We start from the raw sequence: 26,499 nt of genomic DNA, 5'->3' as shown, positions 1-26,499 counted from the left end.
GTTCCCAGATACCACCATAATGATCATCATACAAATACCTGAAATAAATGTAGCATCAGAACTCCTTAGGGCACAGCATTCACATACTTAAGTTTTAATCATTGTAAATGCACCAAGAGGTAGTGGGTTGTGTGCATTTTATCAAAATGTAGAACAGTCAAAATAAATTACTTTCCAAAAAAATACATAAAACTTGCAGCGGCTTTCTTTTGCCTTAAAACCTGCTATGTGAATAAAAAGTAAGTGACTGCAAATTTGAAAATTATACCTTCAGTTTTCTTCTATTTCAAAGTGAAAAAAAAAAAACCATTTAATATTTACAGTATAACAGCTGTAGTTTTTTCCTCAGGGAGTAAATTCAAAAATAAACCCTATTAATAAATGACTATTTTAGAGCTACAGCTTATATCTCTCCCCTTGAATTCTGATCCTCAGCAAAAAACTCCCCTTTGGCTATAAAATTATAACAAATTCAGATCTGTAATGCCCCAGTGTCATGAAGTGTTCTAATTCCCAGCAGCACTGCAACTTTACAGCAGATTAAAACTTGACTTGAAAGCCCAACCATCATTATGAAAAGATCTCTCATTATGAAGAAATACGAGAGGCCTGTCGACACTAGACTATTTGCCACATTAGGGGACTGCGTTATAATACAATGATGGCCTGACCATTTTGCTTGGGGAGGTAGGAACGAATCATATTATAATCCTGTTGGGGAACAGTGTAAAAACCTCAAAGGAACCAGGGATATAACACAAATTCTATATTATGGTTACAGCATGGTTTGTCCCATCCAGAGTAAGAACAAACAGTATTATATCACCACGGGGATAGTAGAGTGTTACAACATGGTTTCCCAACATGGTACATTTCCTAGTATACAGCAATGAGCCTTAGTTTACAAAATGATTGACAGCCATCATACTCTTTGCCACTTGTATCTTTAAAAGGAAAGCAAGTAACGGGCAAAAATCTGCCCTAGATAACCAGATATTTCAGGCATTATCAGCCTCATCATTCAGAAAACCAAATGCAGAACTGTGTAGAGAGGAAGCTCCGGCACACTGTATACCATGTTGCCTATGCTAATTAACATCCTGATGGCTGTAAAACTCACGAAATAGGAAGCAGCAGGCAGAACGTACCAGCTGTGTCAACCCGCAGAACTTTAAAAAGCAGGAAGTCAGCCTTCTCCTTTCGCAGCTGCACATGCAGCATCCGTGCGACATCTGAAGCCTTTATTACTTTGAAAGGGTGCCCATTCTGCACATAGAATACAACCGCTGTGCTGCAGAGAAAACGCACAAACAAAATTAAGATTGATGATGTCCAAGGAGCTAATATTTTTCAATTTGATTGTAAGAGCCCATACTCTGGAAATTAGAAGTTTGGTGTATAGATATTATTTAATCTGCCACTGGCTTAACCAAATTCATCCCAGTGACATGGCCATTGCACTACCATGCAGTTCAGGAGCAGTAACAGTTCTCTAGCTCCTCAGCTTCATGGGAGAAAGCGGAGGAGAGGGGGGACACACTCTTCCTTCCCTCGTCTTCCCATTTGTTAAACTTCCAGGCCCACTGCAAAGCCCTCACACCCTTTCCCACAAGCATCTAAGGTCTGATCCAACACCCACTGCAGTCAATGAGAAGACTGGATCAGGGCACTGGGGGATTGGCAATTAAGAGAGAGCCCATCTAAAATCATTGTGTCATGTTATGCTGCATTTGATGGGATGCTTTGGGGTTTTTTTTTGCGGGGGAGGGGGGAGAGAGTCTTTTAATTGGAAATTAGTCATTGGGATTTGAAATATTGTAGTGATGGTATTACATTTTCTAATAGTGTATTTTTAAATTTTGGGAGGTGCATAGAGCTCTGAATAGATGCCAAAAATGATTTTGAAAAAATCAATTAATTAATTTAGGAAGATAGTTGAAAGACTAGTCATCTGAATAGATTCCATCAACTGCATTGTCAGGTCTCAGTAGATGTGCAAGCTACACAGAAATCTGTGGTAGGCTCGGCTGTGTGCAACCATTTCCAGTCTTTTTGCTCTGAATCTGCCACTCAAATGCATCCATTGTATATACGTAGAGTCGTGCCAAATTCATGGCCATGAAAAACACGTCACAGACTGTGAAATCTGGTCTTCCCCCGTGAAATCTGGTCTTTTGTGTGCTTTTACCCTATACTGTACAGATTTCACGGAGGAGACCAGCGTTTCTCAAACTGGGGGTCCTGACCCAAAGGGAGTTGCTGAGGGGATCGCAAGGTTATTTTAGGAGGCTCGTGGTATTGCCACCCTTACTTCTGTGCTGCCTTCACAGTTGGGCAGCCAGCAAATGGTGGCTGTTGGCTGGGCACCCAGCTCTGAAGGCAGTGCCCTGCCAGCAGCAGCACAGAAGTAAGGGTGGCAATACCATACCCAGGCCATCCTTACTTCTGCGCTGCTGCCTTCAGAGCTGGGCAGCCAGTGAGTGGCGGCTGCTGACTGAGAGCCCAACTCTGCAGGCAGTAGTGGGGAAGTAAGGGTGACAGTACCATACTATGCCATCCTTACTTCTGTGCTGCTGCTGGCGGCGGCTCTGCCTTCAGAGCTGGGCTCCCGGCCAGCAGCCGCCGCTCTCCAGCTGCCCAGCTCTGAAGGCAGCCACCACTGCCCGCAGCTTTGCAGAAGTAAGGGTAGCAGTACCGCAACTCTGCCTACAATAACCTTGTGACCCCCTCACAGCTCATTTTTGGGTCAGGACCCCTACAATTACAACACTGAAATTTCAGATTTAAATAGCTGAAATCATGAAATTAATGATTTTTAAAATCCTATGACCGTGAATTTGGTAGGGCCCTATATACACACTTCTCCATACTACTCAGAAGCCAGGTAGACTGCTGAGCATGCTCAGTGACCTTCTGCTCATCACTTACCCAGGGGTCCCCAATACTGATTGTGAAAAAGCATCTAAAGCACATGGGGCATCAAACAGTTGAGAGAGGAAACAAAAAGAAGCTTTGATCACACAGACCTGGCCCAGACAAGTACATTTGCTTAAAGAAACATTTGCTTATTGTGACAGTTTCTCTGTCTCACTCCATCTAGCCTTTGGAAGGATAAAGACAGTAAATGAAACAAAGACATCAAGATAAATAAATGCAGTCTCTTTGAAATAGAGCGAAAGATGCGAAAGAAGTGTCTGCAGGGAGGTTTTTTAAAATGAGGTTCTCGAGTTCCAGATTCCTACTTCAGGGATTTTACCACCCGTAGAAGAACTAATATTGCTAAAGCATATGCTCCAGGGAAATCTATCTCAACTTCTCTTTACTCTTCCATGCAGCTGCACAAAAAGCTACTAGTTATGAGCTTTGGCAGAGTCAAGAAGAATCACAAAGCTCATTTACTAGTTTTGAAAAGTAAAAATTGTCTTTTGAAATCTAACTGCTGCCATCCTGCAGCCCCACAAAATACTGTCAGTTAAAAAGCCATCTTGAAAGGAAAATCTGCTTATAGTATTTTGCTGGTATAAAACTTATATCCATTCTTCAAGCAAAATAAGTTATACTGGCAAAAGCACTTTTATGCCAGCATAACTGCACCTATAGTAAGGCTTTTGCTGGTATAGAAATGTTCTCACACACAAAAAAGACCATACCCCTAACTGACATGGCTTAATTAGCAAAAGTTTCTAATGTAGATCTGGCCTCAGTGTAGCTTATTTATTTATAAAATGTATACAAGTCCTATTTCCTTGCACAGAGGTAGTAAAAAATGGCATATAGACATCTCGCTTTTGCAAAAAGCTCACATAAAGCTCAACTGCCCTGTCCCAAGAAGCAACTACATTGGGCTGCCTCTCTCACTGATGCTCCTTTCCCTCCCTCAGCCTCATCACTTTTCACTTGGGAAGCCCCTAGTCCAATACTCCCCCTTGGACTGCAAGATTTGGAAAAGACGATGTGACAATTTTGTGCGGCTTCTCTGCAACGCAAAAGAAACTCAGAAAGGTCTAACAGCCCAGACAAAGAAGAGTGCTTTAAGCTGCACAATATCCTTTAATGACTTTCTGAGTGCAGATACTGTAGAGTTTCCCTAGGTACTTATACACAAGTGACCCCTAACACGCAACCCGTTAGCATCTATCACAATATTTTAACTTTTCTTTTAGGATGTCACAGGGGAGCTGTCACCTCCATAATCCCACACATCCTGATATCTGAATACCTTAAATCTGAATAGGCTTGTATCTTCTGAACTTTGATGTCTGAATCCAAGACGTTCAGCAGCACTGCTAGCTGTCTCACCAGGGTGTCCTTTTGTTGCTCAGTCAGCTGGCCAGCTCCCACTTGCAAAATCAACTCCACCAGACCATTTTTTTTAGGGTCTGAGAAAACAAACACACTGTTTTTTCAGAGACAGGCAAATATTTCAGGTTTCAGAGTAACAGCCGTGTTAGTCTGTATTCGCAAAAAGAAAAGGAGTACTTGTGGCATCATGCATCCGATGAAGTGAGCTGTAGCTCACGAAAGCTTATGCTCAAATACATTGGTTAGTCTCTAAGGTGCCACAAGTACTCCTTTTCTTTTTGCAAATATTTCAGTATTGACTGAAGGGTGTGATTAGTAACCCAGGTTCCCCTACCCTTGATCTCTATAAGGGAAGGTAATTTGGAAGGGTACTTAGTTAATTTTGAAACATACCAGAATATCTAAGTTTCTATTTCACTACCCTCTACTCCAGTTGGTTACAATCCAGCACTGTTTCTACATACAGGAATGAGAATCAACGAACCTTTACAGCTAATGCCAAGTCTCTTCACCAGCTGTCCTGCAGGGGTTGCTCATGTATAAAGAGACCAGACCCAGTCAGTTAAGTCAGTGGTTCTCAACCAGGGGTACGTGTAGCCCTAAAGATACGCAGAGGTCTTCCAGGCGGTACATCAACTCATCTAAGTATTTGCCCAGTTTTACAACAGGCTACATAAAAAGAACTAGCGAAGTCAGTACAAACTAAAATTTCATGCAGACAGTGACTTGTTTATACTGCTCTATATACTTGTTTATACTGCTGTATGTATTATACATTGAAATGTAAGGACAATATTTATATTCCAATTGATTTATTTTATAATTATATGGTAAACACAAGAAAGTCAGCAAGTTTTCAGTAATAGTGACACTTTTGTATTCTTATGTCTGATTTTATAAGTAAGTAGTTTGTAAGCGAGGTGAAACTTGGGGTAGGCAAGACAAATCAGACTCCTGAAAGGGGTACAGTAGTCTGGAAAGGTTGAAAGTCACTGAGTTAAGTCACAGTGCTTGAGTTCAATGCTTTAAAACATGAGAGTGAACTCACACTCATTTATATGTCATCCATGTAAAAAAAACCCTGATGTCACCTTCTCCTGAGACCGCATTTAGGGAGGGTTTTATCAGTCTTTAAGGCCCAGAGTCAGGAAAAGCAATTAAGCATGTGCTTAAATCCATCACTACTGGGACAGCATGTGTTCAAGTGAGTCTAAATGAGGAATATAAACTTGGGACAGAAAAGTTAGACACATTTTAGAGGCAAATTTAACTCGGTAATTGTAGGTTTTGTTAAATATAATAAGAACATAAGAACGACCATACTGGATCAGACCAAAGCTCCATCTAGCCCAGTATCCTGTCTTCCGACAGCGGCCAATGCCAGGTGCCCCAGAGGAAATGAACAAAATAGGTAATAATATTTTGCCCTTCTATGGAGCTTTACAAACATCACAAGCCTCACAGCAACCCAGGGACATAAGTATTATCCTGACTGTACAGATGAAGAACACATGGCATAGAGGCTAAGTGACTTGGCCACAATCACACAGGAAATCCGTGGCAGAACCAGGATTAGAATTAAGATCTCCCAAATATCCGCCCCAGGCCTTCATCACAAAACTATCCATTCCCAAATAAGTTTTACAAAAAACTTAAAACCAAGAAGAAAAGGAGTACTTTTCTTTTTGCAAATAGAGACTAACATGGCTGCTACTCTGAAACCTGTCATCTTAAAACCAAGAGGAAACATTCCAATAGAAATGAAATCTTATTTAAGCAAATGAAGATTCCGTGGAAGCATTTTTTCACCCAAACATTGCAACTGGACATTAGAACCAGGAAGTGTAACTGAGTGGTAAGTGGCTAAAAATAAAAGTGAATGGTCTCTTTACATTGTCCAAAATGATTGAAATGCAGAATTGAAACAAATAATGGAAAATAAGTAATATAGATACGTCTTTCAGTTTTAAAAAACAAAACCTGTTACCTGTAATATAATCAATAAGGCAACTTTTTTTAAACTATGGGGCCTGATTCTCCACTGACTGAAAAGGATGCAAGCATTTATACCTGTGCAAAGTGGACGTACAACAGTATTACCAATGCACGTTGTGACAAAGTTCCTGCTCTACCTTGGTGGGTTTTGTGCTTATTGGTGGATTTGCTCGCCTTGGAGCTTCACAGCAGCCCTCAGCCTGGCCGTTTTTCTGAATTCACAGTCCAGGTCGACTCCTCCTCTGTCTAACCAGGAGTTGGGAGGATTTGGGGGGAACCCGGGCCCGCCTTCTACTCTGGGTTCCAACCCAGGGCCCTGTGGAATGCAGCTGTCTAGAGTGCCTCCTGGAACAGATATACGACAGCTACAACTCCCTGGGCTACTTCCCCATGGCCTCCTCCCAACACCTTCTTTATCCTCACTATAGGACCTTCCTCTTGGTGTCCGATAATGCTTGTACTCCTCAGTCCTCCAACAGTCCGCGTTCTCACTCTCAGCTCCTAGCGCCTCTTGCTCCCAGCTCCTCACATGCACACCGCAAACTGAAGTGAGCTCCTTTTTAAAACTCAGGTACCCTGATTAGCCTGCCTTAATGGATTCTAGCAGCTTCTTGATTGGCTGCAGGTGTTCTAATCAGCCTGTCTTAATTGTCTCCATAAGGTTCCTGATTGTTCTGGAACCTTCCCTGTTACCTTACCCAGGGAAAAGGGACCTACTTAGCCTGGGGCTAATATATCTGCCTTCAATTACTCTCCTATAGCCATCTAGCCCGACCCTGTCACAACGTAAAGGGAGAATTCAGGTGACAGTATTTTACATCCACTTTAAACCGGTGTAAGTAACAATGCAAGGCAGTGGTGAATCAGAGCCATGATTTATAACCCGACAGTATCTTGCCAACAGGAAAGAAGAGATGTGGAGGTATACACAGCTTATAGATGACCTTTTAATGATCATACCAGGCCGCACTTCAACAGTAGCAGTGTCAATAGCTGAATCTCCTTTAGCATCTGTGACTTTCAAGTGAAAAGTATAGAGTCCTTCCACAAGATTGGTTAGCTGCAGAACTGCCTCATGGTCTGAGCCATGTATCACATCCTGCAAAAAAAAAAAAAAAAAAAAAAAGAGACAGCAGCAGAGGGTTATACTCCTTGAGAGGACAGAGGCTTGCAAGCTGTACATCCGTCTAACTGCAGAATGTGAATTCATAGATTCCAGGCCAGAAGGGACCACTGTGATTATCCAGTCTGGGCTCCAGTATAACACAGGCTATTGAGCTTCTCCAAAATAATTCCTAGAGCAGATCTTTTAGAAAAACATCAAATCTTGATTTAATAGTTGTCTGCAATGGAAAATCCACCACAAAGCTTGCCCTCAGACCTTCAAAACAAACAACAAAGGGACCACCCTGAAAGAATCCTTCCCAGAATTCTCAGGGTTTACAATGGACCAGTGCAAGTTTTGGAGGTGTTAATCAGGCTATGTCTACAGTACAACTGGAGGTGTAATTGCAGTTTGTGTAGACATACCCATGCTAGTTTTAATCTAGTTAGCTCTCTCAAATTAGCAGTGAGGACACAGCACAGTGGGTTTCAGCATGGACTGTACAAGCCACACCGCTGCGCCCCCTCACTGCTATTTTTAGCAAGCTAAGTAGATTAGAGATAGCCCAGGTATGGTATGTCTACACAAACTGCAGATTACACCTCCAGCTGCAGCACAGACGTAGCCTTAGTGCTGTGTACATGCCCATGCAGCGTGGGCACCTTCGATAAAGCTAGTAAAAGGATATTGTGTGTTCAAGGCTGACATACCGTAGTACTTAGATGCACATCTGTTTGAAAATATAAGACTCAGTCTACATTTTTGTTTTTAAATTTTATCCCAATATTCTTAATTCTATCTCCTTGGACTCTAAACAATTCCTCTCCTTCCTTGGTGTTTATGCCCTTTATATGCAGACTGTTGTCATCACTCTCTGTTGTTATTATGCGAAGCCTATTTAGTTCTTTTAATATTCTCACATAAATCACTCCCTTCAGATCCATAATCATTTTGCTCCTCCCACCTCAGTTCCTGCCAATTTGTCACCATCTTTCTGACGCCAAAGAGCTCTGACCCACACTCAACATTCTGGGGGTAGTTCCACCAGTGTCCTATTGAGCTAGATCATCAGCTCTTTGGTTTCTTTGTTATCATCTCACATTGCAAGTTCATATCGGATTTGCTGCCTGCCCTCATTCTTCAGGCTTTATCAGCACTTTTGCTTTACAATGATCTTCCTCCTTTTTGAATATCTGGGTTTCACATTATTTTCCCTCAGGCGCATTAGCTTGTATTTTCCCCAGATGAGTCTCTTTTTACTATCACATGGCCATATTTCTAAGCTCTCTATCTAGTGTCTTTGGCATCTCTGTCCTGACTGCTTTGGCCCTCCAAACAGAGTATACTCTGCAAATGTAATTAAAGTGCCATTTACCCCTTGTACCAGTTTATTAATATAGAGCTGTGAAATAAAACCAGATGTAACACCAATCCCTATAGCGACTGACTGGGCACATCTGCCAGCATGGTACATTGAAGTCAGAGGCCTTGCATGTATGCAAGAGACGGCAGATTTTGTCTCCAGTTAAATACTTTCAAAATACTTACACCAGCTGCTGGGCTCTGGCCATCCCGAATCCACAGATATGATACAATCCCTTGGTTGTCAGTAGACCGTGAGCCATCCAATGTAATAGAGTTATTAGGAAGCACAAGAATGTGTTTGCCTCCTGCATGAGCCCGGGGAGGACTGTTGTTTTCTAACCACAAAGACAGTAAAGCAGGAGAGTTTTCTCTCAAAAGGTGCAAGATGTAAATGATACACAATTGCAAACACACACAGCCTCTCCACAGTATAATACTCTGCGTTTCAGACAGCCAAAGACAAGGAAAATAATTCTGTTCAAAAGTGTCAGCAAGGGAGTAGGTGAAATTCAGCCCCAGTGAGAGAAGGCCTACGATTCTCCTGAAGTCAATGAAGCAGTTACGGCAGGGCTGAATTTTACCCCAGGATTACTAGAGTCTAGAAAAAGAGCTACATTACTGACAGGATTACTATTGAAGCGTGCTCCCACTTTGAAAAGTGACCCTGTAAATACGGCACTCTGGGGTTCTATATTTATTCTCTCTCAATTTCCAGATTAGATTTTCTCAAAGAAAAAGATTTTTTTTCACAAGTCCTAGCCTCATAAACTCAACTTGGGATCTGAGAGTCAAGCTGGGTTCTTCTCTTCTTGATCATCTTGTACAGCCTTCCAGAGCTCAAATGAGGCCCTCAGGGGCACCTGTGCAGCCATGTTGTCTTCAAACTATGCCCTCAGCAATATCTGTGCAGCTCCTTTGCCTTCTGTGGGTTTGCACAGGTGTCACCGATTGGATGTGTAATTGGAATTTGGTAAACAGTTCTGTTGATGATGCACATGAAGGAATAGAGACCAGATCTTTCCCCCAGCTGTGCTGGTGCTGCAGTGCTAACCAGAGCAAAAAGCATTAAAAACACATTTTTGTTACTAAAGCCAGCTCTGTTGAGTAAGAAGGTGCCATATTTACAGCGTGGAATGGCAGGTAAGGCTACAAACAAATAACTTGGCAGAATACGCACAAACAAATTTTGTGATAAGGGCCTCAGCTGATTTGCATGCAACAGAACACAGCATCTTTAACAAGGGATGCAAGCCCATGGAGATAATCGGCCCCTAAATATTCAGACCAAGAGGGAACAATAGATGCTGGGATTGGCTACCCCCGCCCTCTGCATCTCCCTATTAAAGATGAATGTAAAGTGGAGGGTGAAGTGTAGATTGCATTTTTCTCCAGAGTTGTACTTTGGCCACTCCTGTTATATAGTGCAGGACAGCAGAAAAACAGCATTGTAACTACAGCAGGGCTTTCTGCGGGGTGAATGTGGAGCAAAACACTGTTTCTCTGTCTCTGTCCTACAGATGAACAAACACATAATTACTGTGAGATTTTAGCTGGAACTTGAGCCTGTGTTTGAGTATTATTTTAACCACACAGGCAGCTGCTGCTAACTTTGTGAGAGTGCAATATTATTCTATTCACGAAGGATACATGCTGAGGTTAACACATTCCCATGGACATTTATTAAACAATTAATAAATATATTTGCATATGTAATTAACTTAAAGAAAGTCCTAGAAGTAACGATATTACAGTCATATAAGAAACAATATCTCTTGATTAGATATTGGTTTTAGTCCAGTAGGTTTCTCCGAGTTCCCTTGAAACCAAATCTGTAATCTAGTTCTGTACTAATTTCCTCCCATTTTCTAAATGATCAACATAAGTCACATTGCTTTGCACATGAAGGGGTGATTCGGCTTACCTTCCTTAACTGTAACAGAGAGTGTAGCTGTGCTGCTTAATTCCTGATAATCTTTCACTGTCAGTCGGAAGTGATAGGTACCAACCTGTAAACCAGTTACAGTTGCCACTGCTTTGTCAATGTTTCCCATTTGCACAGTGGTTGGACCACTGAAACAAAACACCACAGGAAAATAATCAGGACAAATTCTCCCCTTCGTGTCCCTCCGTCATTCAGTCTATTTGTAACCACAGTGTCTAAGCACTGACTGTACTGGAATTACACCAGGCATGAATTTGGCTCACAGAATTTGAATTTTTGTATCTGTTTTAGAGATAAACTAAGGGTACGTCTACAGTACGAAATTATTTCGAAATTATTCTATTTGAATTTTCGGAAGCTATTTTATACATTCGGTCTTCTGTGTCCCCACTAAAGCACATGAATTCGGCAGATTGTGAATTCTGGGTTAAGCTCCCAGTGCATGGTGGCGTAAAAACATTCTCACGGGTGTTTCTGGGTGTGTGTCATCAGAAAGCTATGGCAGACAATCGTTTCGCGCCTTTTTGGCGTGCAGACACCATACTGCTTTCAGCAGACGGTGCACCGCTGCTCTTCTGCTACTATGAATCCACCTCTCCAACTCAACTCTACTTGGCCATCATGAACCGAGCAGCACAGCTTCCGCCACCAACTCTGCTCTCCCGCTATTGCTACGCTTCCGAGCTTCTCCATGTTGTCTGTCCTGGGCTCCCACCTCCGTGAAAGCCACAGAAGACAACCATTTTCCACAGTTGTTTGGCTACCATGAACCAAACAGCACAGCTTCCGCTGCCACTCTGCTCTCCTACATTTCGCGCCCTTTTTCCAGGATTATCTGTGCAGGCGCCATAGCCATGGAGCCCGATCAGATCTCAGCTGCAGTTTTGACCATTGTAAATACCTCGCGCGTTATCCAGCAGTATGTGCAGTACCTGCAAAACCAGGCAATGAAGCGACGACAGCACAATTACTATAGTGATGAGGACATGGACACAGACGGCACGGCATGTGGCGATTAGGAGATCATGGTGCTGTTGGGCCAGGTTCATGCTATGGAACGCCGATTGTGGGCCCAGGAAACAAGCACAGACTGGTGGGACTGCATAGTGTTGCGGGTATGAAATGATTCCCAGTGGCTGCAAAGCTTTCGCATGCGTAAGGCCACTTTCATGGAACTTTGTGAGTTGCTTTCCCCTGCCCTGAAGCACAGGAATACCAAGATGAGAGCTGCCCTGACAGTTGAGAAGTGAGTGGTGATATCCCTGTGGAAGCTTGCAACGCCCGACAGCTACTGGTCAGTCGGGAATCAGCTTGGAGTGGGCAAATCTACTGTGGGGGCTGCTGTGCTGCAAGTAGCCAATGCAATCATTGACCAGCTGCTATCAAGGGTAGTGACTTTGGGAAACGTGCAGACCATTGTGGATGGCTTTAATGCACTCGGGTTCCCTAACTGCGGCGGGGCGATAGACAAAATGCATATCCCTATCTTGGCCCGGGAACACCAGGGCAGCCAGTACATAAACCGCAATGGGTACTTTTCCATGGTGCTGGAAGCACTGGTGGATCACAAGGGACGTTTCACCAACATCAACGTGGGATGGCCGGGAAAGGTGAATGACTCTCGCATCTTCAGGAACTTTGGTCTGTTTCAAAAGCTGCAGGCAGGAACTTACTTCCCAGACCAGAAAATTACTGTTGGGGATATTGAAATGCCTGTAGTTATCCTCGGGGACCCAGCCTACCCCTTAACGCCATGGCTCATGAAGCCATACAGGCACCCTGGACAGTAGTAAGGAGCAGTTCAACTATAGGCTGAACAAGTGCAGAATGGTGGTAGAATGTGCATTTGGATGTTTGAAAGCGCGCTGGCGCAGTTTACTGACTCGGTTAGATCTCAGCACAACCAGTATTCCAATTGTAATTGCTGCTTGTTGTGTGCTCCACAATATCTGTGACAGTAAGGGGGAGATGTTTATGGCAGGGTGGGAGGTTGAGGCAACTCGCCTTGCAGCCAGTTTTGCACAGCCAGTCAACAGGGTGATTAGAAGAGCACAGCAGGGCGCGCTGCGCATCAGGGAAGCTTTGAAAGCCAGTTTCATGACTGGCCAGGGTACGGTGTGAGAGTTGTGTTTGTTTCTCTTCAAGTTACCTGCCCCCATATATATATTAAAGGAAATAAAGTCACAATTGTTTAAAAACCATTCTATATTATTTGTGGCACAAAACATTGAGAGAAATCGGAAGCTAGACGGGGAAGGGAGGTATTAGGTTAGTGGGGTGGAGGAGGAGGGAAGGACAAGTCCAGAAATGAAATCAAAATTTAGGATATGCCAGCTTTCTGCTGCTTGTGCGGGTCCCCGTAGCCTCCCCACCCCATGTTCTTGGGCGTCTGGGTGAGGACGCTATGGAACTTGGGGAGGAGGGAGAGCGGTTATTCAGGGGCTGCGACAGTAGTCTGTGGTCTTGCTGCCTTTCCCGCATTAGATCCACCATACAGCGGAGCATGTCAGTTTGCTTCCCCATGAGTTTGACCATAGCATCCTGCCTGCTGTCATTGCGCACGTCCCTCCTCTCTTCGTATTCATGTAACGCTTTACGTGACTCCGCAACAGTTTGCCTCCACGCATTCAACTGGGCCCTATCAGTGCGGGAGGACTGCATGAGCTCGGCGAACATGTCGTCCGGAGTTCGTTTTTTCCGCCTTCTAATCTGGACCAGTCTCTGGGACGGAGTAGATAGGGGCTGCATTGAAACATTTGCACCTGCTGCAGGAGGAGAAAAACGGAGGGTAGTATTTTAAAAGATACATTTTAGAGAACAAAGGGAACACTGTTTCTCAGTGAAACAGGCAATTCATAGCACACAGCACATATTCTTTCTTTACAAGGTCTCATTTTGCCTCTTATATTGAAGTGCCTGCCACTTTCGAGTGAGTAAGCCATCACATGCAGCCAGGCAACAGAATTCAGCTTGCAGGCAGCGGCCAGGCAACAGAATTCAGCTTGCAGGCAGCCTGCAGGCTGTCTCGGATGATCGCTTCACACAACACCCCCCCCACACACACACACATACAGAGCGGGGCTCCGATGAAGCTCTGAGCAGGGAGGAGCCCTTTAAACTAAACATGAACAGCCCAGTGTGGCTCCGATGAGGTTCTGAGAAGGGATGAGTCCTTTAAACGAAACGTGAAGAGCCCAGCGCGGCTGGTTTTCCCCCAACCCCAACTGCATGGCTCCGATCAAGCTCTCACTCACCAGAAGTGCCTCCAGGGTCATGGTCTGGGAGCATGCTTTGGGAGTAGGGGGAGGCTGTTGGCTCCAGCGTTAAGAAGAGTTTCTGGCTAGGGAGGAAAAACAGATTCCCCACTTGCTGCCTGTGCACTGTCCTCCTTCTCCTCCTCTTCGTCCTCCAATAACTCATCCTCCTAGCTCTGTGCAACTCCCCCCTTGCAGGTGTCCACGGACAGTGGTGGGGTAGTGGTGTCGTTTGCATGCAGCTCATGGTAGAAGCAGCATGTATGGGGCTGTGACCCAGAGCGCCCGTTCGCCTCCCTGGCTTTTTGGTATGCTTGCCTGAGCTCCTTGATTTTTGTATGACACTGTTCTGTGTCCCTGGAGTAGCCTCTTTCTGTCATGGCCCTGAAGACTTTAGCGTACGTATTTGCGTTCCTTTTTTTGGAACGTAGTTCTGCCATAACAGATTCATCTCCCCAACATGCAATGAGATCCAGTGCCTCCCGTTTGGACCATGCTGGAGCTCGTCTGCGAATCCAGGACTGCGTGGTCTCTTGAGATGGTGGACTCTGCATGGTCACCTGTGATGGTGGACTGTGCTGATGGTGACCAAACAGGAAATTCAAAAGTTCCCAGGGCTTTTACTGCCTACCTGGCTAGTGCATTGGAGTTCAGAGTGTTGTCCAGAGCTGTCACAAGGGAGCATTCTGGGATAGCTCCCGGAGGCCAATATCGTTGAATTGCATCCACCGTACCTGTAACCCAGAACTGAGATCTCAATTTTAGCACTACTCCACTTGCCGAGGTGGAGCACAGAAATCAGAGTAAAGAGCCCTTTACATTGAAAAAATTGGTTTGGTCGTGTGGATGGAACCAGTTTTATTTCGAGGTAACTTGGCTAATTCCGAAATAACGGCGTACTGTAGACCAGGCCTAAGGCATGCAGAGGTGCCCATGGTCACACATCAAGTCACGAGCAGGAAAAGAATCCAGGAATATTGATTCCCACTCTCCTGCTCTAAAATTTCAGCAACACTTATGGCCACATTTGCTGTAATCATAGGAGTTCCACACTGTCACTAAATATACTGAATGCCAGCAAACCAGGTGTCTGCTGCGTCACAAGTGTGATAGCTGAATGGGTTCGTATCTGTTACTTTTTATTAAGTATCTGGTCACTTGCTACAGACAAATGCAATTACAAAATTTTGTAAAATTTTGTAAATCACTGTCCAAAGAGGTTAAAGTTAAAATACTTAAACATAAAAACAGTCCAGTCCAGTCTGTTGATGAAAGCCTGGACTTAAACATATAGGGGATTTAAGCTATCATTCAGTCCACTGTATTTACTGAGAAGTCTAGGAACATACAGGGGTAACTGTGTACATTACTGATGTGCAAGCCTCTTGTTCACTTTTTAATGGGAGACATGAGAGTTCCTGCCATTCTTTTTACAAACCTTTGTTTGTACTAATCTGCCATGACTCATTACAAGACATAGGCAGAAATCTCACAGGCTTTCAAGTTGAATCTGACACTCCTGTAGGTCACTACCAGACATGCTTCTAATCCCCCTTAGCAGAATGGCACTTAGATGCAACAGCATAACATGGCACCAGGAAATCCAACACCTTTTTGCTTTCATATTTTGGTTGGAGGTGGGGAGGCAAAGGGACCCAGTATCCAAATGAGATCCTTCCTTTCTTCCCACTTCCTTCCTGGCTGTGTACAAACGGTGGTACTTTTTGTGAGAAAAGCTACTCAAATTTGTAAATGTTTGTAGGATCAGGGCTGGTTTACAGTGAAAGAAACAGTCTGAAGGGTTTTCCAATCAACATTGTGGGGCATTAGTTTGCTCTGTTTAACCCTTTTACATATTCTCACTGCCATAAAGTTTCCATCCCATCCTCCACCAAGCAAAGCAGCATGTTTCCCAAAGTTATTCTTGGTCTTGCGTCTCCTTTATAATAGGGTTGGATACTCTTTCAGCCAAGCAATTGGACTAACCTCATTTTTACTAGATACCTGATATTTTCCCAGTGATAGAAAACAATGCCTTGGTCATCATGACTTTTGCTTCCGTCCAGTGTAGTGCTTTCTACTGGAAATGTTAATTCTTTATCTGGACCAGCCACCGCTACTGGAGGACTGTTATTTTCTGTAAAAATCATATTTAAAAATACAACTAATCAGTCACTGTGGCCATTTTTAATGAATACAGAGATTTAGATTTTATATGATAAGCTGCGCACATTTGCTCAAAGAATATGAAGGCAAGGATCCCACGGGTCTGGTTTATAAAAGAGTCTGCAAGATCCTCTAGGGTGTTAGTAAGTAGTTCTGCAGAAACCCTACAGGGGGACAGATTCTGTCTGGCATTTAAGGGGGTGCACAGAATGGGGCAGGGCATGTGGAGATCTCCCCCACCCCCCAGTGTCTTTTTTACAGTCACTTTTTCTGGCACAATCACACTTAAAGAGCTTTGCATCTTCTCATACACAACATTCAAAAATGTTTTGCCCCATCAGCATCGGGGTATTTTTTCCTACTTTATCTGTGTTCCACTTAAATATGCTCCTAGTGGGCACGTGGGGTCAGATTCATCCAGCCCTGTGGAAATCCACCGACTTCCACCAACATGAATATGGCCCTTGATCATAAAAGAAAGAATCTTGAGCCAGATTTTAATCAGCAAAATGCTATTGACTTCAATGGAGTTATGCCAATTTACGCCAGCTGAGGATTTAATAAGGCAATGTGTTTCCTAGGATTCTTCTTTCAATCGCTGCTGTTACAGTTAGATCACAGTCATGATCCCATTTCCCAGGATATTGGCTCATCCTTAGATCACATTTCATGAGCAAAATTTTCATAGTGTCATGCTGTCCTCAATTTTAAAGGCACAGACATGGGCTGCATTTGGGATTTGTGTTCTTGATCACTGCAGTAAACAGCTATAGTAGAGCTTTACTGCAGCATGGTCATCTGCATAGAACTCTGTACTCTCACGGTATGTCTACATGGCAATTAAAAACCTGCGGCTGGCCTGTGCCAGCCAACTAGGGCTCACGTGGCTCAGTCTATGGGGCTGTTTAATTCTGGTGCCAACATCTGGGCTCGGGCTACAGCCCAGACTCTGGTACCCTCCCACCTCGCTGGGGCCTAGAGTCTGGCAAACTCATTACCCAGAGAAAACCTTCATGAAAATCTGATGAGACCTAGACCATTTGGAGTGTCCATCAGTCAGCTTCAAATCCAGAAGATAATTTGAAAGGGGAAATCTTTGAAAATTCATAGTGCAATTTTCCAGCAACACTTATCAAGCAAGCCTATTGAGAATTCAAACCACAAAAGGAATCCTGAAGGTGAACTGCATAGCAAAACAAAAACTGAATGAAGCACTGATTTATGTGCCAAATGACCTCGCTAAGCGGGCTGGCTGTGCAAGAAATTCAGCACAGAACTGCATTTCAGCTTTCCAAAAATCAGTTAAAATGTACCTCTGTGCTGAATGCCTCATGCAGTCTGCTTAGTGGGAGCTTTCAGCACAGACGTGCTGTAGTCTATTTTTATTTTTTACTTTGCTGTTCACCTTTAAAAGAAAAAGCAAGAGAGTCTCTGATGCAGCCACCATTGGATACTCTGTCTGCCAGCTGAGAGATTCAGTGCAGAAGCAACTCAGGTAAGCAGGGCCTTCAAGAACAGCTGTAATTATGATGCCGATGTATCAGCTACAAAGCTAAAGCTGTTTCCAGTCTACCTACCAGGCTGTACAATCACGGTGACCTCAGCTGTGGACCGCTGTCTCGCTGAGTCTGTAATAGTCAGCTGAAATGTATAATCTCCTTCCTGCATTGCAGACAACTGGAGGTATGGAGTCCGCACTCCCTAGTCATGAGGTAAAACAGAAGATTATAGGAGATGAAGAAAGAAAAATCAAAAGGTACAAAATGGTCTAAGCAATACAATTTGGTATAGTAGCCAACTAACAGTTTTAATTCATAACAACAACAAACATTTTGTCTGCTCAAATGTGTCTCAAGGGAAAAATAGATTTAAAAGCAAATTTCAGATACACTATTCAGACTCTCTTATGCAAACAGACTAGTCTTTCCTTTGTAGTCAAATTTAAATTTCTTATTTTGCTATAATTGCTGATTATTTTAAAAACAATAACAATGAACAACAATTTATTGTGCAGCATATTTACATTCATAACTAACAAGTAAAATGATCATCATTATTATTATAACTTCTTTTGTTTCCTTGATGATATGTCTTTTTATTTAAACACAGCAAAGCTGTTTAAATGTAATATTTGTAAAAAGAACAGCTTCCTTCAGTTAATATGAACACGTAGTTGAACTAAAATGTCATTAAAATGAAAAAACAGATCTGATTGCATTCATATTGGGAAGATAATATAGGTTTATGAGGGCATCTATTTTATATCAATAAGACATCTTATAACATTATATTGTGTATTGTACATTGTCTTCTAGTGAAAATGTCAATAAAGAAAATATACAGAAGGACCAAATCCTGGGCCCACTGAAGTTAATATCACTAATATCATAATAAGTTATGTCACTGACTTTACCTCTAGGACCAAATCCTGATCCCATAAATTGCCCATCAGGTACTCTCTCATAATGCCCATCACACAATTAATAGTGTGGTAATCTGATATTTAAATATAAATGTGTAAAGGGCCCATTATAGCTCACGTCCCAACCACCATATTAATAAGTGATCATTTGTGGCATCATAACAATGCACGCTGTAGCAAATTATGATGCAACACCACCTATGTCTTTGAATAAAGATGTCATTTAAAACTATCTAAAGTGTAATTTTTATTATCAATTAACCAGAGCTCATTTCTGTACTAAAAATCAGCTACTGGCAAATGCAACAGTCCTCACATCCTCAGCTTTGTAGCCATGAAGACTATTCCCAGTTCTTGAGCAGAAATTGTAACATGCCATTGCATTTCAGCATCAGATAATTGATGAGCCCATTAGACATATTGAGCCAGGGTCCCATTCACACAGGGGAGTTGCTTTGGGCTGTAATAACTCCCAGACCTATAGTTCCAAGTTGTACAGACACCTGCTTTCTCAGACTTCGAGCTTGTCAGCACAGTTTCTGTACCACTGTATCAATTTAGAAATCAATAATCGCTAAAATCAGTGCAACCTTCTATTATGAACAGTTTTAGCAGTAGAAAGCTGCTTATATGAATGGGAATAACTCAGTCCATGTTAAGGGTTTGTACCAATTTAATTATAATCCGTTTCTAAACTAATATAATTATAGTGGTACAAAACGAGTGTAGGCAAGCCCTGAAACATCCTCATTTTCAACATGGACAAACCCATCTATCCTACAAAAGTGGCTTCTGTGGTTCAGATGATCTGGGAATTAATTAAGTCAACTCACTGCAGAGTTAAGATCTGAGGCCTTGCAGAGTGCAAAAAAGCCCTGGATAATATTCATTAAAGTGAGTTCTTAAAAGGGAAAACAGCCATAAAAATTAATAGAGTAAATTGGCTTAACTTTAATATGACTGCACAATTTTACTGAGAGCGGAAGATACTGTTATGATGAATGTTGAGGACTGAAGCTGATGGATCTAAAAGCTGCCTTCCATTCATGACAAATGTAATAAGCAGTTAAGCTGCTTTTTGGAGTAAGAGAGGGGAAACAACAGGAGCCACCACCCAAATGATAGGCATATCAGGCTGGTCAGAAGCTGATCTATCTAGGTGGAGGGATTTCACTGGGGACTGAATGAAAACATAGGGGGCTGGGTATTGTTTGGGTACTGCCCTTTCTCTCTGTGGGAGAAGTAGCCAGCCAGGGAAGCACTGGTAATGTGCGTCAGAAACTATGATGGGGACTGAGCAAGACCATAGCTGGAACAGGACTAGCACCAGGGCTGGAGCAAGACAATGCTGGAGCAGGCTAAGGCAGGTAGGGGAAAGTTCTCAACCTGGAGTGACATTGAGCAGACTGAGCTAGTTCCTGGCTTGTGGACTGGCTGGAGCCTAGCAATGGAATGACTCATCAGTGCATGTGGCTTAATCAGACTCTAGTTCAGGGATGACTCATCACCTTACAATGTGGCCCTGAAAGAAAGCCAAGTGAGAGCTTTTGGAGCAGAGTGCTGGCTGGAAAGAGGTTTGGAAATGTGAACAAAGAAACTGCCCTCTGATCTGTTCCTACTGTGTTCAGGGAAACAGGATTTTGTGTATATTCTTTGTACATAAACGGGATTGAGTCAAAGAAATACTTGACCCCACCATCAATTTCTCCTCCTAATGGAAACAACTTGCAAGACTTTGAATGTTTGAGTCAGAAGGGATAATGCTGCTGTTAACAGCTGGATCCAAGGAGAGAAATTGGGAGTTGGTATTCCTGTTCAACCAAGAGCGAACAAATAATGAAGCTGCTCACAGAAATCAAAGTTGGCCAAAATAAATTAAAACAACACCAAAGGGAATGAAAACAAGATCTACAGACTCCAAAAAGAATTTAATACAAGAACTGCATACTTTGCAAAGGTCAAAAGGGGTAACCATACATTTTAAATAACAACTAGCAAACGTGGTGACAATTTCTAGGTATTTATTTGCTCAAATTAGAAACAAAAGATAAATCAAGCTTTTGATATTAAACAAGAAGTAAGCTTACCTGCATTGCTACTACTTTGCCTTTACTTTTGGAGCTAAGCGACCACTCGTAGCTGACAATCTCATGATCATCACTGCTCTGGTTTCCATTCAGTGTGATGAAGTTTTGAGGCAAAGTTATTGCCTGATTTGGTCCTGTGTTGGCAATGGGTGGGTAATCCACTGGTTTGTTGACTGTCAGAGATGCAATTGTGGAGTTCACTGCTCCATCTGAATCAATTACTGTTAACCTACAGGAGGAAGGAGGATATTGAAAATCCATTAGTTTGGATTTCTGCCAAGTTCAGATGCCCATGTTTCTCCTGCAACAGGAGATGGCAAAAATAACACCTAAAACAAAGCAAAGTCAAGAGCACTTTCCTACCCTAAGGTAAAGTGTTTCTAATGTGATGAACTGCTACAAAGGAAATCCAGATTCCTATACTCAGGTCTCAGGAAAATGATAAGGAAACGATTTCCAAACACTGCCTTGCACGATACTGAAAATATACCTGAAATTTTTAAAAACTCTCCCCATTCTGGGGTACAGGTGAAATTTTGACTCCATTTAAATCAATGGCAAAGCTCCCATTGACTTCAACAGAGCCAATATTTCATCCCCAGTCCCAAATTCCTAACAACACTTACTGAGTAAGAACCCAACAATTTAGCTCTCCATCTGAAATGTATTAATTCCTGTTAATAACTGAAGAAAAGATTGTTTGAGAAGTTCTGAAATTAGATACCAGACACAGCAGAGGTGAAGTAATTAACATTCATAGTGTCCTCTTTTTCCTTTGTGGAACTAAAATTATTTACTTTAGTGGGATTTAGCAGCATCCAAAATTTTTGAAGACAATGTCAATGGAGGCTAAGTCACAATACCAAAACAATGAAGTTATATTACTGCTAACAATAAACAAAATGGAAATCCCATTATACTTTAAATTGAGATATAAATCTACAAGTGAATGAAATTCTGAGGGAAAGCTACCTGGTTTAGGTACTTACACTGTGCTCTTCATTGTGGTATCAGAACACATCTTTAACTGAGCTCAGTTGTGCCTAATGTACATAACGGAACACTTGGAGGGAGTGCACTTGGAAGCTTTCCACAAAATTCGACAAACCAGTATAAAGCGATTTTATCATAAGAGGAAGGATAGTTTTGCAGTGAAAGCAAAAGGACCAGAAGGTAGGTGCTCGGAGTTCCATTCCCAGTTTTGCGACAGATTGCCTTTGTAACCTTGGACAAGTCACTTTAATGTCTCTGAACTTCAGTTTCCCTACCTGTACATGGGTATAATAAATGGTCACCTGACATAGGTCTTTTCAGACTTAATTCATTATTGTATGAAGAGCACTTTAAGATCCTTGCTCGGAAGGCATTCTAGAAGCATCCCCAATATGGGCAACGGGTCAATTTTCGGTCTCATTTACACCATTGTGAATATGGAGTAACTCATGAAGTCATTAGACCAGCTCAAGACTTACGTTTGTATAACTGAGAACACAATATGGACCTATATGTCAAAGCAAGTATTAGCACACAAAACTCGCACAGAACACCACACTTTACACACATGTATCTGAACTCTCTAAGTTCCAACACCTCAATGATGTTATGTTATTAAGCAATTTCATAACAATTGATTTTATATCAAATTTAGGGCTCACTTTAGCAGGCAAATCACCTGTTGAAGTCTGTGACAGTCCTGCCTATAAAGGGCGTGCAAGATTGGGCCCTAAACTAGAAGTTGCTAGAAAATGGAGAATTTATCATACTGAACAAGCACTCAGAATTACAATGGCAATCTCTGCTTTTGCACAGAAACCTGGATTGGCTCCAGTTTCAGCAGGCTATGCTGGGAGTCAAATGGTAACAGTGAAAAGGTTTTACTGAAGAAGTTAATGATTCTTGCAATATTGACTCACCAGAGTGCTTTGCAGTGATCAGTCTCCTAATCCCATCCTGTCTACAGTTAGTTCTAGAGCATGACTACAACAGTTGACTACATACTGATACCAAGGACACTTTTCCAACTTGTGGAATGAAAAATAATGAAATGAAAATAGTCTCTCCTCAATTATAGAAAACATTGCGGAGGGTGGGGGTTGAGGTTGAGATTCTGATATATCATTTTACATAACACCACGCTGCAAAGCAAGTTTTGATTTGCTGCAACATGTCAGTCTTGTGAAATCTATGTAAGTGTTTCTGCATTATCCTACTCCCTCAGATTCTGCAACAAGCTAAACTTAGGGGTACAATTTGCCAAAGCCATAGCCCTCTGTTTGAGGAGGCAAACATCACCACAAAGAATATTGTTTATTTGTATTACCATAGCACCTAAGAGCTCTAGTCATGGACCAGAAACCCAGTGTGCCAGGCACTGTACAAACAGAACAAAAAGATGGTCCCTGCTCCAAAAGACATACAAAAAGAAAAAAAATCTTGAACTGAAATCATGATGTGAGGCTTGAAACACAGGAGGAGGGAAAGCACCTCACTTACCGGAAAGTGTAATTTCCAGGAACAAGGTTAGACAAGTGCAAAACAGGCGTGTCAGCTGATGCCTTCTGTTCTTGCAAGGGACCTTTAATTTCCTCCCAGTGGTAACTCAGTATCTTAGTGTCATCTCTACTTTCTATACCAAGTAAAGAAAAATACCAGAGTCTGGTATTAACATCATGAATATTAAAAACCTCTCATACTAAGAAACTTTAATTGGTTTTCTATATTTATCTTTTCAGACATGTTCACACACACGAATGCACAGAGCAATCTCAATTTGCTGACAGGTATTAAACCACAACATCTGACCCACAGCAGTATTTCCCTATACTTAGATACAGATAACTCCTGGTTATGTTGAGGTAAACGTTGATTTTTTTAAATGGCAGCAAGTCTATAAATATGTAATTGTATAATATGGCAATTACATTGAGAAGGGGGTATATTTAGCTTCCTTATTCCATTTTAAAAAGGAAAAAAATCATGAAAGGATATATTATACCAAAAGACCATAGGTAATTCCACTCCAGCACTTAAGGTAGCTATCTATTTAGACCTCAATCATGCTTAATTTTAAAATATGCGAGTAGTTCAAGTGGCTTTTTTGTGTTCAATGAGACTACTTGTGCACGTAAAGTTAAGCACATCTGTAAGTGTTTGCATGATTGGGGCCCAAGGGTTGGCGATTAAATAACACCAATAAAAACAGAAAGAACAGCTCAGATGATGATGAAGAAGAGTGATATTCAACACAAAACAGAGACAAAGCAGAAGGAACAAAGGCAGGCAGGAGCCTTCAGAAAGCTTAACTCAATACTACAGCTGTGAAGAGTAGGAACAGCTAGAAAAGCGGTTGTAGAAGAGGTCTCAGCATCGCCTATGTCACATGGAGAGATTTCCATACTGGCCCTGAACAGATTGGCATGAAGGATGACAATGGGAACTGGAGGAAGGACAGGCTATGAGATTAGTATGTCTGTGGATCCAGTGGCTCCCAACACACTGCTCAAGTGGAGAAGCAGCTGAGGGGGCTGCACCAGAGCCCTGCACCCTGGCCCCAAATTGGAGGATGACTTTCATCTTCCCAACCTCCCCATACAACTTGATTATGTGAAGTCTGATTGACCGAGCTTTCTGTAGGTGAAGAGAGTAGAAGGAAAGAAAAAGAGTGAGAGCTCAAGAATGGATTATTCCATAACGAACTTCATTCAGCCTCACATTTTATACACATTCAGCCTGATTATCTCCTGCCATGCTCCTTGTTTAGACATACATGCCCTGATTCAGCAAGGTACTTAAACACATGTCTAACTTTAACCACATGAGTAGTTCCATCGACTTCAGTGGGACCATTCACATGCTTGAAGTTGGGCATGTCTTACATACCTAGGTGAATCAGGAGCTTATCCCTATGCAAAGCGAACGTAAAACACTACCACCAGGAAGAGTGACTTGATAGCATTCCCCACTCACATTCCCAGGCATAAATGACTGCAAAGTGGTGGAGAATCAAGGCCAAACTATATGGCCATGTTGCTTTCCACTTGAAAATGGATCCAGAGAGAGAAGCTTTCATATTTAAAAAAAATAAAAGGTAAACAAACACTAGAACGGAAACGATGGGGCTCAAATTTCCTGACAAACATCATAACCAAGTGTTGCTTCATCAATAGGACACAGATAGAGGATGTAATGTTATAAGCATATAGTACCGAGGCTCTTATATGATAAGTAGGAGATGGTGGTAATAAACTAAATGTACCATCCATACGAAACAACATTACAATTCTATATAAGGATTATAGCATAAAAACAAAGAGTTGTCCAGTACATACGACTGCCATCAATGAAGGTAGAAGTTGTAGGCAAAGACACCTCCTGTGCGTTGGGGGAAGCAACTGCTATGGGTGGTTGGTTTACTCTGACTGCTGTGTGAAAAAGAGGAACAGAAAACTCTTGTTTAAAGAAGACCTGCATAGAACTCTATTCTGCTGAGAGAGCTATCTGCCAGAACGATAGACAAATCAACATCCAACCAGTGAGCAGGAAGATTAATGCTTAGGCAGTGGGGAAAATAATGGAGGTTGTGTGTGAAATCAGATAGACTGTTAGGTGGAAAGTTTCTATTATTTTCTATGGTAAGAAGCTAAAGAACAGCACTTAAAACTTCTTTTCTTAAAGAACTATGAGCTAGATAATTAAACAGGAGGAAACTGATCAGCTTTGCTCAATATATTGTCTAACACTACCAGAAAATTGATTTCCTGCAAAGTTTGAGAGCTGCAATGCAGTTAGCTGGATACATGAAGTAATCCATGCAGTTTTGGAGCCACACTGCAGGTCTGTAAAACAGCAGTCCCGCTAACCTTAAATTTAGGATCCAGAGTGTGAGTGATTAGGGAGAAAGAATGATATGCTCTAATACCGCTACGGTCCAGATCCTTAGCCCAGGCGAAGTCCCCTTTGTGCCACTCCAGCAACACAAAGTGGATTTAAGGCCACCCCATTGGAGTATCTAGGAATTTCCCTGATGTCGGGGAATGCCCTAGTGACATAAAGCTAGCACAGGCAGTTCTAGAACACCTGCTGTACCTTCTGGGGCACAGTAGGGCAGTCCTCGGCTGGAGACTATTCCAAATGGCCTAAGTTCAATCAGTGCTGTGGCTGCTTTAACTTGTGAAAGGGGCCAGTTCAGCACCGAACAGCTGGGGGTGGTGGTGTATAGGGAGACAGACAGGTGAAATATTGCCCCTCCCCATAGGTGCATGGAGCTCTGGAACAGCTTGGGATTCCGCACACTGCACTTAATTTAATTTAGAAAAAATTCCCTGAAGAAATGTGTGGTACTGAATACAAATGTGTGTGTGGGGGGTTAGGCAACTAGTTATTCTTTTAAACCACTAATGAAGCTTTAAAAAAAGGTGACGAATGAGCCCTTGTGTTGAAAAATTTAGCTACTATTCCGGCAAACTGATTTACCTGGTTTGACAGTGACATTTACAAATCCTTCTCCAAATCCGTTTTCACCAGAAACAGTCACTTTGAAGGCATAGAGGCCTACTGAGAGCTGAAGCACAGAAAAGAGTGTTTCCAGTTACAGGCAGGAATTTCACAGAGATCATCTGAACATTTAAAGATTTGCCTGTCAGACTGTAAACAAGCAACTTGAAATCCAGGGCTCCATCTATAAAGGCATGCACAAAGCGTGCTGGTCATTGCCCAGTGGTGGGGATTGAGAAGAAGCCACTTAAGACACATTTACTTTGCCCTAGAAAGCAGTTCTCAACCAGGGGTCCGAGGGCTTCTGGGGGCCCACGAGCAGATTTCAAGGGGTCCGCCATGCAGCACTGGCATTAGACTCTTTGGGA

General features: G+C 42.4%; 1 protein-coding gene across 5 annotated transcripts in view; it reads right to left on the bottom strand.

The window, feature by feature from the left end:
- Window positions 1–26,499, bottom strand: part of KIAA0319 (KIAA0319 ortholog) — an 82,156-nt gene that overhangs the window by 15,430 nt on the left and 40,227 nt on the right. For 4 of the 5 annotated variants that reach the window (XM_048840007.2, XM_048840004.2, XM_048840005.2 and 1 more), the window contains 11 exons: window positions 26,111–26,198; window positions 24,967–25,059; window positions 23,132–23,264; window positions 20,639–20,867; window positions 17,707–17,830; window positions 15,968–16,100; window positions 10,689–10,837; window positions 8,951–9,102; window positions 7,258–7,396; window positions 4,220–4,379; window positions 1,149–1,291 (listed from right to left, as the gene is read on the bottom strand). In XM_048840007.2, coding sequence (XP_048695964.2) covers window positions 1,149–1,291; window positions 4,220–4,379; window positions 7,258–7,396; window positions 8,951–9,102; window positions 10,689–10,837; window positions 15,968–16,100; window positions 17,707–17,830; window positions 20,639–20,867; window positions 23,132–23,264; window positions 24,967–25,059; window positions 26,111–26,198 — 1,543 coding nt within the window. The remainder of the gene's footprint in view (window positions 1–1,148; window positions 1,292–4,219; window positions 4,380–7,257; window positions 7,397–8,950; window positions 9,103–10,688; window positions 10,838–15,967; window positions 16,101–17,706; window positions 17,831–20,638; window positions 20,868–23,131; window positions 23,265–24,966; window positions 25,060–26,110; window positions 26,199–26,499) is intronic. The other variant, XM_048840006.2, reaches the window with a different exon arrangement.

Source organism: Caretta caretta, chromosome 2, assembly GCF_965140235.1.
Source record: "Caretta caretta isolate rCarCar2 chromosome 2, rCarCar1.hap1, whole genome shotgun sequence".
NCBI lineage: Eukaryota > Metazoa > Chordata > Testudines > Cheloniidae > Caretta > Caretta caretta.
Note: the sequence above shows the minus strand (reverse complement) of the source record. Positions and strands in the feature narration are given on the sequence as shown.